Source organism: Telopea speciosissima, chromosome 2 (assembly GCF_018873765.1).
Source record: "Telopea speciosissima isolate NSW1024214 ecotype Mountain lineage chromosome 2, Tspe_v1, whole genome shotgun sequence".
NCBI lineage: Eukaryota > Viridiplantae > Streptophyta > Magnoliopsida > Proteales > Proteaceae > Telopea > Telopea speciosissima.
The window spans coordinates 82930355-82951129 of record NC_057917.1 but is presented as its reverse complement, the minus strand read 5'-3'; the positions used below and the strand labels follow the sequence as shown (position 1 = coordinate 82951129).

General features: G+C 38.5%; 1 protein-coding gene across 1 annotated transcript in view; it reads left to right on the top strand.

The window, feature by feature from the left end:
• The window catches only part of LOC122649834 (ATP-dependent DNA helicase RecQ-like), a 65555-nt gene that overhangs the window by 15632 nt on the left and 29148 nt on the right, over window positions 1–20775 (top strand). Inside the window, exons 7-10 of the mRNA XM_043843080.1 lie at window positions 2728–2935; window positions 8999–9084; window positions 9308–9539; window positions 9683–9806. Coding sequence (XP_043699015.1) covers window positions 2728–2935; window positions 8999–9084; window positions 9308–9539; window positions 9683–9806 — 650 coding nt within the window. The remainder of the gene's footprint in view (window positions 1–2727; window positions 2936–8998; window positions 9085–9307; window positions 9540–9682; window positions 9807–20775) is intronic.

The window sequence follows — 20775 nt, the reverse complement described above, 5'->3', positions numbered from 1 at the left end:
GCATGTTGTAGCAATATACAAAATTACATACTCTCAACCCTAAATTCTGGAAAATATTAAATTTGAGGCAGGGAAAAGTTAGGTGTGGGATATGTTTGGATATAATCTGGTATTGATCATCAAATAAATATGACAAATTGACACATCAAGCAAAGAAATGACACATGAACTCTCTCCCACACTCGAGAAGCTCTAATGAAAACATGAGAGAATGACACAGTGACATAATGATATTTAAATTATAATTGGTTAAGTGGTTGTAATTTTGTTAAGAGATATAATGATATATAAATTGTAATGCATTGCAATTAATACAGGGCTGGACTGGGCAGGGCCAGGCTCAGCCCAAGGACTCAACCCAGGCCCAGCCTGGGCCAGGAAAAAATTAAACCCAATCCTGTCCTGCGGGCTGAAAAACCAGGCCGAGGTCTTGTCCGGGTTAGGACGGGCTTAGGTTTGCCAGGCCAAATTGACACCCCTACAATCCGGGAATCACGACTTCTCTATTATGCCAAGTGAACTTAAGACACGACCATCTCAGATCATTTACTCGAATATCCTCAATACAGTCATTGAAAGCTTCAACTGAATCCTCATCTAAATGGTTGCCACCTTGCTTTTCATGACCATATTGAACGACATTAAAGTCTCCCCCTAAGCCCCAAAGAAGGGCTCCCACTTGACCAGCAATACTACGGAGATCACTCCAAAGAGAGGCTCTCTCAGTTGGACTATTGGAAGCATATATAGCTGTGAACAGGAAACTAGAATTGCCAAGGCTATCAGAGAGCATGAGATGAAGGTTCTGGGAAGATGATGATAAGAATTTACTTGGATTTTTGAGGGATCCCAAATAAACCAAAGCCGGCCATTATAATGATGGGTGTAATTTGAAATGAGAGAACAACTTGGGGCGATGTTATACGCAATGCGGAAGGCATTGGATTCTTTGACTCTGGTTTTTATCAAATAACAAAAAGATGGTGGTGTAACTTGATAGGTGAATGCACCTCAGCATGCTTGGAAGGGGAGTTGAGATCCCCGGTGTTCCAGACTATGCCTTGGTTCATTGGGAAGATTTGGGGGGGGGGGTGCAACAATGCTCCTTAGATAGCTAGGTACTCCTATGCCTTCTCTGATAGGCACGAGCTGGCGGAGTGGGAGCAATATTTTTAGGCTAAATAAAATATCAAATCGAAATAAGCTGAGAAACATGCATCATTTCGGTGGGATTTCGCTGAAATTTCGGTTGTTTCGACCTTACCAAAACACCGAAACAAAACGAGATTTAGAACCTTGCTCTGCAGACCCCATAGTGGCGGGAACCTTGTGCTCTGGGTACGCCCTTTTTTAATATTTAAAACAACTCACTCCTAGAGGTTTGGCCAAACAGAGCTTTATACTGGTAATTGGAACTGATGCTCCATTGCTTGCGGCAAGATGGAAAAGAGGAAAAAAGAAGTGAAAGAGCATGATGGGAGAAGACCATAAGAGGAAGGAGTAAGCGAAGGAAGATTGGAGGACTTACCTGGGAAGGTCTACTGCTCCAGATAAAGTGATCTTCAGTTGATTCGAGTGGAAGCAGTGAACAACTTGCGAGGTAGTGGGGCTAGATCATAAAATGGGTCAAACATCCATATATTGAGTTCTTTTTTAATTTACCAATGAAGGATTTTAATCTTGGTCTCACCAGAATCTGACCCAATTATGAGCAAATATGATATCAGGATCCAAGTCTTATTGAATAGACAGGTGGAGTGGATCACAGATCTGACCCTACTCCATTTAGTTTCTCTCAGTAGTTCAAACTCGATCACATATCCTCTTTGCTGGTTCGAGTTGGCTCTTTTAATTCATAGGCTCCAAATTGCATCTCATTTGTAGAAACATTTGGTAGCTCCACATGACTTGATAAAACTGAAAAAAAGATATAATAATTGCTAAAACACCCGTAATCTTGTAGTAGCAATTACCAAGTATATCATATAACAATAAACAATTACAAATATAGCAATTTGAATTAAATATAACTTTTGCTAAGGTAAACAGGTTAGAAAGCCTGAATTTCAAATGAACTTTATCCTGGTGTTCCTCTTGCATCATGTTAGGTGTAAGAATAAGTGCAGAAGGCAAGTGCCCAACGGAAAGATTGCACTTGATGCTCAGGGTGAGGCGGCAGCCTTGCTCCTTTGGTGCTCTGTGCCTTTAGCACCTGTGAGGTTGTAACGACACTGTAGATGTTTACCAAGTAAGGAAAGAAATTGTAAAATAGGGAAAGGACCCTTTAATTAAATGGGATAACTCATCCAATTAAAAGTCAAGTTGTATTTTTTATTGGCTTATCGCTAGACTGGATGAATGTTTTGTTCTTTTACTGTTTCTTAGATTCCTGTGTAATTAATTTTTGTAGTCTGCTTTTTTTTCCCGATAGGAAAATACACTTTTGAGTTTTGAATTATGTTTTTCAGGATGTCTTACAAGTTGTAATTCATCTCTTGCATTTTTTTCTAAGCATTTACATTTTCCTTGAAGCATATTTATGAGCATGTTCTTCATTTCATGTATTTCTTTGGGTATGATTCTCAGTTGTTTCCCGAAGTATAGGAAGTGAATTTTCTGGATATGACTCCAAGGAATTAGTTCCCTGATCACTAGTTTCATTTAGTTTCTGTATTTAGAACTTTATATGTGGAGAAGGGCTTTTCATATTTACTGCCATTGTTTCAGGGTTCAACTAGACATTATTAATTCTTTGGATATGAAAGATCCTTTTATTGCTATTGGTTCATTTGATCGGCCAAATCTTTTCTATGGGGTCAAGTGTTGTGGTCGTGGTCTTCTGCTTGTGGACGAGCTTGTGGGTGAAATCTCAAAACATGTCGCTTCATCTGACTCAACTATTGTATATTGTACAACCGTCAAAGATGCTGAACAGGTTCGATATTTTTTTTAACGCACCTGTTTGTTTTGGAAACAAGTGTAGTGTCAAAATTCAGAAGAATGCGGATATTATGTTGTTGACTTAATTTGCTGGCTCCCTATTGTATTTTCTGTTAAATTCTGTCACTATGTGTGACGTAGGGTATTTAGACCTGTGTGGCCAATTTATTATTAGAGGTTAGCCAGTCTACTTGATCTTCTCCATTTCTCCTATATTTCCTCTTGTATTTAATCTGATTCTTGTGTCTACCCATGTAAGATACAGTTTCTTAGGTATCCTCTTCCTTCACGGATTAAGCCAAAGTGCCTAAGCTTTTTGGGATTCAGAACCTAATTTCTGATTGGTTGGGTGCCAGCCAGGCAGTCTTCTCTAAAATGGATGGTGTTGAAGAAATGGGACTTTGAGTGTTGAAATGTTTTAGTTCAGGTCCCTTAATGTTTTCCTTTACCGATATCATGTTGGAAAAAATTGATGCTGCAACCAGAAAAATGGAGAGGCTAGAACTCTAGCCGTGGGGTTTCTAGAACCTCTTATCTGTCTTCCAGCAGCACTTTCATTTCTTAGTTTCTAATTTTGTTAACAGCCTAGGCTCTCTAGGGTATCGTTTTTCATTTTCATTTTGGCCTATTTAAAAAAAATCATTACTAAAAACCATTTTGATCTAAAATAAAAAACTGTTTGGTAACTACTAAACATAATAGATTGTAGAATGAAAAATAAGTTTGGTAATTACCTATGTGTAAATAATTTTTATACATTTTTGAAAAAATGGGTGAAGAAATTCTCTCATCACCTGTCTTCTTTCCCAAATCAACTCTAAACAGTAAAAATGAAGAGAGTTCTGTGCTCTCTATGGAATTCCCCCTGAAATCTAAGAGGAGCCAGAACACCATGGAATTCCTGCTCCTGGCAGCAACATAAAATGTATCAGTGTCACCAAATTGGGTTTCGTCGTCCACATTTCCAGTCTCAAGGCAGCAAATTCTCCTGAAGAAGGTAAGCTTTCTGAGTAGGTTGGTATCAAGGTGGACGACTCCCGGATTAGGTCATGGTCTGTTGGCAGCAGCCCAATAGAATGGGGAGGTGTACCACCATTGGTTTCCTGTGCTCTCTCACTGCAAAGGGAAGCATGACGGAGACTTTTTTGGCTCACAAAGGACAACAATTTGAGTTAAGCAGACAAAAACGCAGGGGAGATTTATAACTTCTTGTGGCCTTTCGAGATTATAACAAGAAAATATGGAAGATTCATGATTTTGATAATAAAACTGTGAAAGAAAAGCAAGGGCAGATCCACACAGAACAAAGGATATGAAACAAGAAAATTAAGAGAGGATAAGTTACAATAAGTCAATAAGTTGAAGTGAAACCGAGATTAATCAGAGTTCCACAGGATTAGCAAGCTAAAAATGAACACCAATTAAAGCTCAGTGAAAAGAAGAGAGAAGATGCCGTTGAGTGCTGCTGCTGCTCTCCGCTGAGTGCATAGGTTGTGCAAGGCTGTCGGAACCCAATGACCACCACCACCGATTGTAACTCTGAAGCTACCCAGGTCCTTCAGTCGCAACACCACGGAAAGGGAGGGGGGAATGTTAGCAAGAGAGACATTGCTGACTGCTGGTCGAGAGAGATGTTGCCACTTTTCCTTCCATCTCTCTCTCTGTGTTTCAAAAAATTAACAGAGGGTTCTCATTGCAGGAAGAAGAAGAAGGGACTTGACTTTCTATTTTAACGACCACCCCTCATATTTGGGTCTTATGAGCACGTGCTCATTAAAGAGCAAAAAAATGACGGAAAAACAGATTTTGGCCATAATCCATAATAGACTCTTGAGTCTATTATCATTTTGGGGGTGTTTTCATTTATTTTAAATAAAAACAAGTTTCAAAAGTGATACCAAACACATGAAAAAATGAAAAATTGTCAGAAAATGAAAATGAAAAATGATACCAAAGAGGCCCTTAGTTCTTTAGCAGTTTCATATTTCTGTTAGATACTTAGAACAATGCTTATAGTTAGTTCCTAATTTTGTAGTTTCTAATTTCTGAAATTAATAAATCTTTGCTTTCGAAGGTAGTTTCTAAGCCATTGAAAGACACATTTTGATGAATAAAAACTCTGGTTTACTCTCTGCAATGTGGATTCACAATTGTTCTTCTAGGGGTAGATTCTTCTGAGTTTGACCCTTATGTGGAGATTCCTTACAGTTATCTTATTTTATTCTGTTATACATGTTTAGATCCAGTTATCAACTCATCAGGTCGGAATGTTGGTTCTCAATCCCTCGTATGATACTCTGTTTTTCATTTCTGTTCTGCTACTGTATTTGTGATCAGCATCAGTCCTATACTGTTGGAGTTTTCCAATTCGGTTCTATTATCTGAAATTTGAAGTATTCTAATCTATCAATTCTCTTTTTTTCTCTCTTGTCTGAAGCTGTTTCTTATTCCTGTTATTACCCACACCTGTTTTCAAGTTAATAAGTTCTTTGTTTCTGTTTGTAAAAGTTTATTAAATCCTATTCAGTTACTTTTTCATTCAATATCTGCTTACCTATTTTTTGATCGTATTAAATTTCAGTATGAGTTCAAATCCCTAATTCAACTCGGGTTAGGGTTTCAGATTTTGCATAAAATATTCTGTTGGATCTTGGATGTGGAAGTTTATTAATTTCTCAGATGAAGCATTCTTTGATCATGTTCATTGCTTCATTTTACCCGTGTTTTCTCATTTGTATTTTACCTGTTTATTTGGTTTAGAGATGTTCATTTAAATAGTTTGAAGTATTGCTTAGCTGGTTCAATATCCAAACAAGTTTGAAATGCAGAAACTGAAACCGTAACCCTAATTAGATTTAGGGATGGAATTCTGCTACAGATTTGGACAGGATACAGGGTAGAACAGTGGTCCAGGGTAGGAATTAGCAGAAAATGATAAAAATAAACGCAAGCAGCACATGAAAGTAGCAGAGAAACTCAGAAAAAACTGAGAACAGTTTCAGGGATACGAAGGAGAAATTGTAGAACTAAAACGGGAGTTGTCCAACCGGGCCAATACTTGGTTTGGAACTTCGGGTGGTTGTTGAGTACTTGATCTAACAAAACCATGAAGATAGGTTCCTCCGCAGCAAATGACAGTGTGATTGGCCGTGATTGAATTCTGGTCTGTTACTAGAAACAGAAACAGTGGGCATGCATAACAACAAATGAAATTCAAAGCTCAGAACAATTTGTAGGATGTAATGATGTATACTGTCATTTAATATGAACCCCTAGAATACCATTGAATGGGGACCAGAAGGGAAACTTGAAGTTCTAGATTAAAACATAAAATTATTAATAGAACAAAAAATAAGTGAGAAAGACAGCATGAATGTTCTGACATGCTGTTACAGAGTTCTGAATCTGAATTTGAAGTAGATAGAAGAAGAACAGCAGTTTGGAATCCACCTAATACATAAAGGAGAATCCACCCTTCTGGTTGAAGAGAATTCCCACTCTTCAATTGAGGAAATCCATTCCTATCCCATGAATCCACATGGCTATAAGATAGGAAAAATTTATTGGATAAGAGGGGTGCTGAAGCCTACTGAGGATGAGGTTTCCTGAACATTTCAAACTAATTTTGGGAAAAGCAGAATTAATCATAACAGAACTGTGCTTTGTTGAATCGCTTGGTTTGTTTATTTTATGAAGAATTAACAGGACAGGCCTTCTTTTATTTGTTTGCAAAATTTGTATATATACAACTTTGGTCTGGAATTGATATGATATGTTCCATTTTATGGTATGATTATTGGAATCTCATACATCCTTTGTGATCTGGTCTCAGTTACTAGCATTAACAGTCCTTTGTTCCTGTTGGATCATATTTCTTCATCTTGATGCTTAGTTTGATACTTTTAATTAATCAATTACTACTTTCAGTATCAGAATTTGAGGATTTCAGTAGAACAGAGTTGATTTGCTTATGCACTGAGAAACAGATGTTTTGGTTTATGCAGTTACTTTACGGTGTTTACTCCGTGCACATCTGTGCATTACAAAGTTAATCTAGAAAATTGTTTGTATTTTATGGTTATGTTGGAAGATTGTTTCTTTCATTTCTGTCTGCCATCTATTATTCCCCTTATCCTAGCAATGACTTCAGCTTCTTGGTACTTTTATTTGAATTTTCATTTGTTCATACTGACAAAATACTTGCAGTGGTGGTGATTCAGGAGCTCGTGTGTCAAACTTATAGTTATCAAAATCATTTTCTTTTGGTCAAAAAAGCTGAAATATTTCATTTGTATGGCAAAACAAAAGGTTTATTTTATTTATGAAGAAAAGAAATTTCCAAATAGGGTGTTTCACCGAAATGTTTGTGTGTGTATATATATGGGAAAAGGCTGGGCACACCACCCGCATACCACAAGCTAGCTAGCACACGCTGTGTCTATCTCTCTCTCTTCCCCCTTCGAAATGACCCCTTGCCCCTCCTGTATGATGCCCCATCCCGTGCCCCCATTGGTGTCACCCACTTGCACGCAGGTGTCGTGCCTATCCCTCTCCCTATATATGTGAATGGTTCTTGTTGTCGCCAAAGTGGTGGACATAGAAGTTGTTAACTTCTTTTGATTGCCCCTCTTATTCCCAAAAGTTCTTTAAGTCAAGGCCATTATGTCACTATCACGAGCTATTATTGCCTTGCATGCTTTTTCGAGTTGACATCTGAAATGACAGGATTTGCCCTCATAAAAAATGTTATACTAAAAGGGCAAAAGAGTAAGGTAGCAACTCTTTTTTACCAAGCTTGCTTAGAGAAAGAACGCTACCTGGTTGTGTGCAACATGCGGCTCCTGTGCCTAGACACAAGGCCACGCAAAATGACCGTCGTGCCCCCATGGAAAGGTGGAAATCCCTGAGGGTGCGGCACTGTGTCTGGGTGCAGGGGATGTGTGCCGCACTCGACCAGGTAGCGTTCTCTTACCCTATATATATTTATATTCAAAAATAGTTTCTTCTTGTGCAATGATCGTTATTGGTTTGCGCTCCAAATACCGAAGAGGAGGTCTAGGGGGCTGGACTAATGGTTTTAAATATCGGTATTAGATTGGTCAGATCTCAGGAAACAGCCTTTCTGTGAAAGCAGGGGTAAGGCTGTGTACATTATGACCCTCCCCAGACCCCGCAGTGGCGGGAGCCTTGTACACTGGGTACACCCTTTTTTAGATTGGTTAGATCATCTGTTCTATATTGGTATCAGAGGGACCAATCTGCCACATCATACCTAATGGATTTGGTTGATCCTGAGGTGTTGTCAGTCTTTTGCTCAATCAGCTCTTTCTTGGAATCATCATATCTTGAAGAATCTAGATTGTTATGGAACAATCTGTCCCCTAATACTGATCCTTGGCTAAATTCCAAATCTCAACTCTTAATTTGGAAATTGAATAATCAGTGTTACTAAAATCCTGTTACTTCGGATTTAAACATTGATTCAAATCCAATCACATGTCTTACTAATCATAGTCCAGCTTTGCCCATTCTGCTTCAGTGCTTGTATTTTTATTTATTTTCGAAAAGTATATTAGGAAATTTCTTTGATCTCATAGACCTAAATGCCCTATCTGACCCTGATTAGGAAAGTCCTTAGGAGTAAACCATGTATTGGTCTACCCCTAGTATGATCCTCACTAGGTGCTACTAATTGTTATGGTGTCTAACCTTTTTTTGTATCTTGTGGTATGAAAAAGTAGATTTTGTGGTTCTTAGTTTATTTTGGTTGATGATATACATGTAATTTTAGGGCTTTAAAAGTATAGAGTTGAATGGTGAAACAGGATCTGTGTAGCCAAACCCATTTAGTTGGGAATTAGTTGAGTTGGGTTGCGTAGCTTGATTGGCTTCATGTCCATGGCAAAAGGAAGGATAGATTCATTAGTTTTACTTTGTTATCTTTCTTTTTATGCTGTTGTAGATTAAGATTTGTCTGTATATTAATGAGGTAATAGTTCTATTTAGTGTTTGAGGAGTTCCTTACAAGATTTTCTGTTGGCTATCAACTTCTTTGCAGATTTTCATGTCACTTAACAAGGCTGGAATCAAGGCTGGCATTTATCATGGTCAAATGGCCAATAAAGCTCGTGAGCAGTCTCACAGGTTTCCTCCTGTACTTATTTATTTTTGACGATTTCTCTAAGGTTAAGTTTTGGAGTAATTTTACTTTTCAGCTTGGGACTGCATGCAATAGCTGTCCTTAATGTGCTAATATGTTTTGTTTTTCTCCTTTTAAGGTCTTATATTCCATATATTCAATTTGTTGTATGATCTAGAATTCTATGTATGGCTTCCTATAACACTCAGTTTTTTACCCCCTTTTTAGATCATTCATAAGAGATGAACTGCTTGTCATGGTTGCAACTGTTGCTTTTGGAATGGGTGTAGATAAGTCAAACATAAGGTGTGTAATACACTACGGTTGCCCAAAAAGTGTTGAGAATTATTACCAAGAAAGTGGGAGGTGTGGTAGAGATGGCTTAGCTTCTATCTGTTGGCTTTATTACTCAAGGAGTGACTTCACAAAAGTCGACTTCTACTGTGGAGAAGCACAAACAGTATGTTAACCTTCTTTTGATTTAAGCATTTCTCCAAAGTGATGCACATAGAATATGTTACTTTTCTAGCTTCAATCTGTCCTTGCTATCATTTTACTTGAATCATAATCTTATTCGAAATATTTCTCAATCATCACCACCAGGCAAATCATAAACAAGCTATCATGGATTCTTTAAGAGCAGCTGAGCATTATTGCTCATCGGTTACTTGTCGTAGAAAGTTTTTGCTGGACTACTTCGGGGAAAGTGTAGCAGCCAATAATTGTGGTATGTCCTCAGTTTAATGTTTATTGTTCGTCCTACATATTGATCTTTGGAAAACCAACAATCTGATTACTATGATTCGGTGACCATTCTTAAGGACTTTCGAGTACATGCGGCTAGAATTCAGAGGACTACATGGTGAAAATAATATAACTGGTTGTTCACAGCCATTTTATTTTACAGCATTGATTTGGAAATTAGAAATGCATTAAAGCTCCATGGTAAGTGCAGAGATCAGATGGTTAAGATCATCAAACATGATTTGTTTGACCTAGGCTGTATTGGAGCTGGGTCCATTAAGCTGTGGTCCTTATGTGCTGTACATTATGTGGGGAGAATTGTGCTTAAGGCTGTGTTTCGTTTTTTTTTTTGTGATGAGTAAGGATATGACTTTTGATTCTTAGAACTTAAGCTCTAGTGGTTCCCTTCATGTTTACATCAGTTATGTACTATTTTTACTGTAATTGATCCTCTGTCATTTCTTGTATTTCTTTTTCTTTTTTTTTCATTTTTTTGTATGTAATTTTAAATGTGAGATTGAAGTTTTTCACTGCTTATTTTTCCTATTTAAATGCTACTATGCAACTTAGACATCAAGCACATGTATTTGTGTCTAACATGTTGACTTAAATAAGCAAAAAATAGTGACACATCTATAGAGTCTATTCCATTGAGTTTATGCATTTGTAAAATTATTTAGCTCATGTAAGCATTTGATAATGTATTTAAATAAGTTTATGTTACAGGACCAGGTCATGAACCTTTTCCAACTTTTGTCAATCTTCCAAGATGTTTCTACATTATAAACTTAAATGCTTACGAGGCTAGCCTGTTACTTGAAATCCATATAACAGAAAGTTGTCTCATAGTAAAAAATTTTCTCATAGTAAAAAATTTTCTTTCTTTACCTTTTTGTATGAACTTTGTGTGTAAAAATCTTACATATGGAAGCTCATGTCATTGTATAGACTGCTTTCTGAATGGAGGTTGCTTGGTATTTGTAAGAAGTTCTTTGGGTGAATAAAAAATTCATTCTCAAAAGGGAAAGGAGATACAAAGAGTCCCTACAAAAGGGGAAGAAGAAAAAACAATACAGAATAACAATGCTAACAAAGCAAAACGCAATCCTCAGGGAGAGGAGGATTGAAGAATGGAGAGAGGCAATCCCCAGGACCCAACAATGTGCATGTTCCTTGGGGAATCAACACAAGGAGAGGAGACCGAAGATAACTTGATTCTGACATCAAAAGAGATGGGAGTCCCAAATCTGTTGGAAGGATCTGGAACTATGGTTCGAGAACTCGGTTTTGGACCCCAACATGGTCAACCAAAAAACTGAGTTGGACCAAGATCTCGATGAGTTGGTGCAGGTGGGATTTTGACCTAGTTTGGTCATGAAACTTGGTATACAGCTTGAAAATTTTTGGGCCATTTACAATGACTCAAATTTTCCAAAATCAAAGTCCAAATAGGAGTTTGACTTTGGACCCTAGGTTGGTAGGCTACGATGTACTAATAGGCCCTATTCTACACATAATTTAGTAATAGAAAGCAATCAAAGTATACAATTAATGTAAAACAACTTAAATAAGCATTAGATATGTAAAAATGTAAAATACATCAATCTTAACATAGATCTCCATCAACTCTTCTTTCGTTCTCACTTGAATCACTTTCACTTATACATCAAATACTAACGTCATTCCAAATTTCCAATTCTATCACGCAAACGAGTGCCATGTTGGGTCAAAATCTCGAGACCTCGGTTGACTCTGCCGAAGCAGGTTAGTCTCTGTCTATGACACATAGGCTTCCCATGTCATAGTGCTGTTGAAGAATCGCACATACTCTTCCATACAATACATAAAAGTGGAGTCATCAACAAACTGAAGGTATCCTATCTTAGGGTATGGAAGAGGCGGTTGCGATGAGATCGATCCACTGCTGCTACCACTAGGCTGTCGAACTACCATCGGCATGTATGGCTGGGTTGGGACTGTGAATATGTCGTCCACAAAACCTGACCCAGTGCTCTGATTACCTCCATAGTCAAACTGAGATGCAGAGTGTACCGATGATGGATAGCCAAATTGCGACTGCGGCTGCCCAAACTAATCATAACCACTATATTCGGAATCGGTGCTCTCCTGGCCATAATCATAGTCATATTGAGGCTGAGATGCATGCCATGGCTCATGCCCAATTTGGCAATTTTCCTTAAAAAAATGGGATCAAAACCAAGTTTTGGTGTTTTCTGGAGCTTCTCTACCAAAACCAGCGAGATAACCGAGAGCAGTCGAGATCTCAATTGGTCTCGGTCGAGTTTAAGTCATTTTTATACATGGGTTTGGTTCAGGCTCGGTCGAACCGAGATCTCTATCTCGACCAAGATCTCGGCCAAGACAATGTGGTTTTTCTATTTGGCCTCTAATCTCGTTTCAGATTTTGAAAAAAGCGAGATATTACCGAGATATTGGTGAGTTCTTGTTCCATGTTTGGAATTGGAGGACCATTTTCCAAGATTACGCTCCATCCTTAAATGGTTAATAGTGGCACCAAAGGCAAGCTTGCCCACCACATCAAAGGTTGATTTACCATCAAAAGTCATATCCACCCAAATCCATTTCCTTTGGAATGGAAGAATCCTTCGAGTCCTTGGCCAACATTTTGCCAAAGCCCTTTCCAAATAGAGGAGGAAAAGGGGAAAGCAAAAAAGAGATGATCCACATCTTCCAAAGCATTCCAACATAGGCAACAAGAAAGGAAGACAAGGATTTGAAGGTGAATGAGAAAAGGCTGCGTTGGGAGGCAATTTGAAAGGGACCTACCAAACAATGAATTGTGACAGGGAGTGTGGCCTTTGTACCAAACTAATTTGCGCCAGGAGGACAAGGGGCCACAAGATTGGATGTACCAAGCCACTTTGGAGCTGAAAAGACCCAAAGAAGATGCAAACTAAACAACATTATCTCCCCTATCATGAGGTCTTCTGGCAATAGAAAGCAAGGCATTCCAGACAACGGATGGCAGGGGAGAGGAAGAAAGTTGTGGGCCCAATCATCATGACTAATGATGTCTGTTACCATGGACTGCATAGGAAGGCCCGAATTTTAAATGGCTTTAGCACCAACATAGTGGAAGAGAACACCCATAGGGTGCCAATGATCAAGCCAAAGGGAGGTAGAGGCACCGTCATCAGTTTGGCTGGAAATGGTCCCGAGAGCAATAAGCTGAACTTCATAATCTTATGGTAGACCCAGGAAGCATCAGAGATGGAAGGAGCATGCCAAATAGAATCATAGCGAAGATGACCCGAGTAGACCCAATCAACCCAAATGCTTTTCTTCTTAGTCAAAAGCTTCCAAATTCGCTTGAGAATACCAGCTGAATTAACTTCTTTGGTTCTTCGCAATCCAATACCTCCTTCATCCTTGGGATTATTGGAATGAACCCGAAGCACAGCGGAATTTGGATCGGGTCAATACTTGTAGTTCATAATCCAGAGAAGGGAAAAAACAAGTTCAAAACTAAATTCATGGTTACCTTAGAGTCGCAATTGTAACTCCACCTATAGATAATAGGTCTTCCAACTTGTGCAAATATGGAGATTAAAAACTCATTTAACACTTGAATGCTTGTTTAATCATTGCAACTTTTAGAAGAACACAAAAATCACCAAAGCCTCTTGAGTTCTCAAAAACCTAAGTCTTACTCACTCACACACCACAAGAGAGAGGGGAGAGAGAGAGAGAGAGAGCAAAATGTGGAGGGGGGGGGAGCTTCCAAAAACGTGGAGAGGCTCCTCCTCCCTTTTTATAATTTTGGAGATCCTTGGATCTCAAGTAATCCCCTTCCATCTTGGCCTTGGCTCAATCTACCATTTTGGTGTTTTGTGAATCTTCTAATTTTGCAACTCCAATTTGCTACTAAAGTTGAAGACATAGAATCTCAAAAGTGATAGAATCTTTCTAATTTATGGCTCATGAGATATTCTCATAATATCTCATGCCATAATATAAAAAGATATTTAACCATAATTATATTATTCTCCTATATGATGCCATGTGTCCAATAAACTCTTTTATTGCACAGAAATCCCTTCCAGTTTCCTAATATCTCATAATAAACTATAGGGTATGTACTTTAATGCTACTAATCCCCAATTCATCATGTACATTGATTGAGAGAATATGTGATCGTGATTGGACGGCCGTAAAACTTCGAAATCAAAATTTAATATATGATATATTAATTTTATATTGAAAATAAATTTATAAAACATTTCGAATAAATACTGGATCCAGATTTCTATCCGACCAATCACCTACTTTCTCTCTCCTGGATATTCCTCGTAAACGGGCAGTGGATTCCATGTTGAGAATCCTCTTTGCTTACAATGCAAGATCACGAATCCAGTGTACCGCTATATAGTCCTCACGAACATCAACCATTGGTTTACCAAAATCCATGATGCCACACTGCAACAAAAGGAATCTCTCAGGTTAAAGGGCCATCGGGTGGCGGGTATGTGTATCACTCACACAACCAGTAGCAATAGTGCAATACATAAGATATACACACCAGATTCTCATCTATACACGTTCTCGACATGTACCCACATCCATGCACCGAAATCACCATTTCTCGTGACATGCGATATGGAAATCATATGAACAGGATGTCTAGTCCCATTCCCAGTTCAGACCAGTTTTAGGTAAAGACATATGGAACATTCTTATACGACCAAATAAAATAATAAAATGCCAAAATTAAATTCAATAATTGAATAATTCGGTTTTGATGGACACATAATTCCAATAGGGATGACCAACAACGGCCCAGTTGGTAGGGTGCAGGAATCTAGACAATTCAGATCCTTTCCAAAGGAAGGCAGACATAAGGGACTTCAATTCCTTGCAAGGTTCGAGAACTCGCGAGATCTCGTCGAGTTTCTCGGTTTTGGGCCATACCGAGTCGAGTTAGCAGTCGGTTCCTAGAAGTGCAATTTCTCGATCGAGATTGCCGAGATCTTGGTGATATTTCGAGGCTAAAAAACTCATTATTTTCAATACAAAAAAAGCAATATCTCGCCGAGATCTCGCCTCGGTTGGGCCCAAAAGTGCTATTTACTTGTATTCAGCCCATTTTTCACCCAAAAACCCATTTCCAAAGTAAGAGAGAGCAGGTACAGAACTCGATAGGCTCTAAACCAAGGGGAAAAACACCTCTCCTTCAAATTTCTTCTTCTTTCTTTTGATTCTTGGCTGGAATGCATTGTTTGGAGTTAGATTGAAGTGCCAAAGTGAAGATTCAAGTGCCAGTTTGGAGCATCATCATCTATTTGCAAGATTTCAAAGGTATTTTCTATTTCTTCCCCAAATCTATTTTTTCCAAAATTTTTTTTTGTAATCCTTGTTAGATTCATGTGGTTTTAATATATGTTGAACATCTTTGCCCGATCTATCACTTGATGGAGTCGGATTTTTTTTTTCAGTTAATAAATTATTTATTATAATTTCTGGAAAAATAAATGATTTATTTGAAAAAAGAAAATGAAAAAAATAGGATGAATAGTGATTGTTTGAAAATGATTTTGATATATGTTAAACTACTTGGGATGCTCTACAGCCCCGTGGATTAATTTTTTATTTTCACCCATTAAAAAAAGTATTTTATTTTTCAGATTTAATAAATATATTATAAAAATTAAAAAAATGTATATAATATTAAGGAAAAATACTTATTGCTTATGGAAAATTATGTACAACATATGTACATAATATTCAACTTCAAATGGTGTCAAATTCATCATTACATTATATTTTTCTTATACTTTAAGGTATAAATAGTTTTATAAAAAATTCAAAATATTATTTTTACTTAACAAATAAATACTAGGGTTAGGGGATAAATAAGAGATAGTTATTTCATAGTTCTAGTAGCTTAACATTACGTTTAAGAGTTATGAATAGCATACTTTAAGTCTTGAATACCTTACTTTAAGTGATCCATGGTTATTAATACATGTTTTTTTATGTAACAGTGTAAAACATAAGTTATTTTGTATACAATGTCTGATATAGCATGGCAACATGGAGTCCCCATATCCGTAGATAAAAAGAAGTCCAAATGCAATTATTGTGGGAAGTTGCTATCTGGAGGAGCCACCAGGTTAAAGCAACACTTGTCTGGTACAGGCAAGGATGTTTCCTCATGCCCAAATGTTCTTATCCAAGTGAAAGTGGCAATGGCACAACATTTGAAAAGAGGAAGATTAAAAAAATCTGAGGGGGAAAGAATGCAACAAGAGTTTAATGAGGCAATACTAGAGAGGGCTGGTGTAGGGGTTTGTGGCGGAGATGATACTGACATTGGGCCTCCACCTGGTGAGTTTCAATCAGAGGCTGAATGGAGAATTTACCAGTAGACTTTGGCTGAGAGTGGACAAAGTTTTCATTTTGATAATATAAGAGCATATGAGCAAGCAAGAGGAGCTGGTGGATCTGGCTCAACTGCACCAATGCAAGAAGATGAGAGGAGGAGAAGCACTGGGACAAGAAATATACCACGACCCCAAACCCGACCACGAGTATAAGGTCCAGATCCCATTTTTGAGCAGGATCCCACAACTTTTAGGCAACAAGATGCCTACCAGCTAACCATCCCACAAGTATTTGGTAGTAAACAAGAGGAAGCATGAATAGCCTTCAGCAAGTTCATGCTTTACCATGGCATTCCAGCCAATGTAGCACAAGGAACATACTATAATGCATTCCTTGATGCCGCAGGGAGGGCTGGTGCAGGATGGAAGGGACCTTCACCATTTGAATTATACAATGTATATTTGCCTCAGGAGGTAGAGGAGCTAAAAGAATACATTGATGGTTTGAAGCCAATGTGGGAGACATATGGGGTTACTCTTATGGCTGATGGTTGGATTGGACCTACTAGGCTGTCCATCATAAATTTCATGGTGAGTTGCAATGGAAAGACTATATTCTTGAAGTCTATCGATGCATCAAAGCATATAAATGATGCATCATACTTGTATAAGGAGTTGAAGCAAGTGGTGGAGGATGTAGGACCAAAGAACGTTATCCAAATTGTGATGGATAATGGTTCCAACTATAAAAAGGCTGAAAAGAAGTTGATGAATAAGAAGAGTAAGAGGATCCGGCTCTTTTGGACCCTATGTGCAGCCCATTCTATTGATTTAATGCTGAAGGACATGGGGAAAAAGATTTTGGTGGCGGGTGTGGTAAATAGGGCAAGACAAGTGACAACTTTTGTGTACAACCATTCTTATGCTTTAGCCTTGATGAGGGAGAAATGCAATGGAGATTTATTGAGGCCTGGTGTCACTCGATTTGCCACCAATTACATTGCATTGAAGAGCTTTCAGAGTAAGGCGATAGGTCTAAGGTGTATGTTTGCAAGTCATGAATGGTTTGGTTGGCAAGGTTCTAAGTCAGAAGAAGCACAGGCAACACAACAAACCATTGCAAATGATGGATTTTGGAAGGACTTGGGGAAATTGGTTGGCATATTAGAGCCAGTGGTGGCAGTACTGAGGATGGTTGATACAGAGAAGAAGCCTACTTTGGGCCACATTTATGCTGCCATCCAAAAAATGAAGGAAATGGTTAGAGCTACTATACCTCGAAGTGCAAAGTCCTACACTAACATCATTCATGAGCAGTGGGAGAAGCACTTGAATCATCCATTGCATAAAGCTGATGAGTTCAACATACTTTATACTTTAAAAGTTATAACTTTTTTACATTTACATATTCAGAACCCTAAAGGCATTAAAGCCATGAAGTCACTAACAAATCATATTTGTGGTGTTTACTTTACCAGCATACTATTTGAATCCAAAGTATCACTACTCCCATGATCTAGGGCTAGACATATAATTGTTAGAGGCGCTTTAAGTCATTACTCAGAAGTTGGAGCCCCATCCAAAGACACAAGCTGCTTGCAATGATGAGGTGAGTATGGGACTTTGGTACTTTGGTAGTTAGTTTATGAATGTAATTACTAAATAGGAAATACTAATGCCTCAAATTGAAAATAGATCAAATACTTCAGAGAGGCTTCAAAGTTTCGTCGACTAGTCAGCGGAGGGTAGACAAAAGTCGGACCCTGGTAGGTGGCATGATATTACATTTATGAATTATAATTTTATCTCTTTAGAATGTACATATTCTTACTATTCTATATTTGTAATGCAGCCGACTGGTGGGTGCTTTATGGTACAAGTTCACCCAACCTGAGGAAGGTAGCAGTGAGAGTGCTCTCACAAACTTGTTCATCCTCTGGATGTGAGTGCAATTGGAGTACATTCTCATTGATACATTCAAAGAGGCGGAACAGGTTGGGTAGCGAACGACTGGAGCAGCTTGTGTATGTGCACTACAATATGAGATTAAGGATGAGGCACATACGTGAAGGAATTGAGGCCAATGATAAAGAACCCATTGAACTGTCCAACATTTTTTAAGAGGACTCTGATGACGAGGATCCCCTATTCCAGTGGGTAAGGGATCGTGGTACACCTGATATGGATCAGCCTGGGGGTAGGCCCGACCCCACCATTGCGTCTGTAACCGGCACTGATGTTGATGAATATATGTCGACATAAGAGGGGCGTGAATATGCAGAGTCACCGAAACCTTTTGAGCCTGTTGTAGGAAGTCCTGCTGATGATGATGATGGTGGTGGTGATGGCATTGGTGATGCTAGTGATGGTGATGGTGATGGTGATGGTGATGCTAGTGATGGTGATGGTGATGCTGGTGGTGGTGGTGGTGAGGCTGCTGCTGCTAGTGGCATGCAGAGTGGCGGTTATTATGATGATCGTTATAAGGGGATGCGCGAGCAGTACGAGCAAGAAGTTGGAACGCAGGGGGACCCTGTGCGTTTCACCAGTGAGTCTCAGTTTACGCATGCCACTCAAGATCAAGATCATGGTGGCCACCCTAAAACATACAACAGAAAGAAGGGTCGTAAATACTCACATCAGTCATATGCTCAGGAGGAGGACAACAGCAGTATGAACACCATGCTTACAAGTTTTGGAAGCATGAGTATAGGTACTACTAGTGAGCATCAGTCATGACAATCATCTCAGCATCATCATGGCTATGACTATGTCCAGCAGAGCACCGGTTCTAATTATAGTGCCTATGGTCAGTATGGGCAGTTAGCAGCTAAGTATGACAGTCAAAGCTCTGGGTCATGTGTTGGGTGCACATTCCTAGTCCCAAACCAGCCATACATGCCTCGAACTCAATATGACAGTAGCAGTGGATCTTACACCTCATACCAACAGCCTCCCATGTACTCTAAGATAGGGAGATTGGTATATGTTGATCAGAAGACTTATATGGAAGCTGTGTCACACTATCTGCAACACTATAGCAATTCCATGACATGGGAATTCTATGTGGATCGATATAGGGATGAATTTCTTGTTCAATCTCATTTTATGTAATAAATTAAGTGAACATTGATGTAATGTACATTTTGTTTGAATGTTTTGATTGATGTGTACTAATTAGAATGTTTTGATTGCTAATTTGCTATGTTTTACTAAATTATATGTAGACTAGGTTGTTTTAGTACGACTCGTCGCCTACCAACCTATGGTCTAAAGTAAAACTTATATTTGGACTTGTTTTTTGGCAAATCTGGGCATGCCATTGTGTTTAAATGGCCTGAAATAGGCTGGATACCAAGTTTCAAACCCAAAATATGTGTACAACCCACCGAGTTGGGGGTCCGAGTCCAAAAAAAAAAAAATGCAGCAACTCGCCGAGTTCTCGGCTCGACTCGGTTTCTGGCCTGGCCGAGATGCCACCGAGACCCGAGTTTTCGAACCTTGACTCCTTGATGGTGGACCATAGTTGCCAAGGCGTTGCCTAGGCATCCTAAGCGGAATTTTGGGGGCCTAGGCGATTGCCGCCTTAGTGGTATTGAACGCCTTAAGCCCTTAGACCCTTATTTATGCCAAATATCACTGAAGTAAATGAACATTTACTTAAAATATGATTCATAAATAAGCAAATACCCCCTATTTGAATCCAATAAAAATAGTTAAAAAATAAATTTCCGAAAGGATAAAAAGTCAACCCCCCCAGTTCAAGAACAAAAACTGGATTTTAGGTGGTAAGTGAAATTTTCAACTTTCTAATGATGGAGTTTTTCTCAAATTTAAAAATTCCATAAATCTTAATATGATAAAACATTGCTAAAAACCAAAAGTGCGGTAAAATATTCATTTGTTTTGATATATAAAAAAATATTTCCATTCAGAGCGATTTTGCCAGCATTCGCCCACATCAAATTATGTTTGACCGAAATATAACTCCTTCAATATAAATCAGGTTCAAGCAATCTTGGATTTGCTGGAAAGCTGGTTTGGTGTGCTACCTAATACAAAAAGTCTCATGTAAAAATAAAATCATTTGACCAGTCAAACTTCTCAGAAAACAAAAACATTTCTCTAAATCGAGAGTAGTTTAAGTTTTTTGGGTGAATAGAATAACTCATTACCAAAGAGAAGAAAAACCAACAACCCCGGAAAGAGGGGGAGAAAACAGAATCCAAAACACAAAAACACCAGAGCCTCAAACAGGGGAGGCAGAGGATCGAAGAGAGATAGCTGGGATACCCCAAGAAGCAACAATAATCCTGTTCCTTGGGGTGTCATTACAAATAGATGGAGCAGCCAATGAGAGCTTGGCTTTAATTTCAAAATAAATGGAATCACAAATCTGGGCCAAAGTCCTGGAGTTGGAAGTCCATTTCCTGATATTACGCTCCATCCAAATATGATTGATAACCGCACAAAAAGCCAGCTTGCCAACTGAGTCGCAGAGAGTAGTTTAATTATTTGTAAATAAGATCAATATATTCTAAGAACAATATAACCAAATGTGAGACTAGGTATACCAGGACAATGACCAAT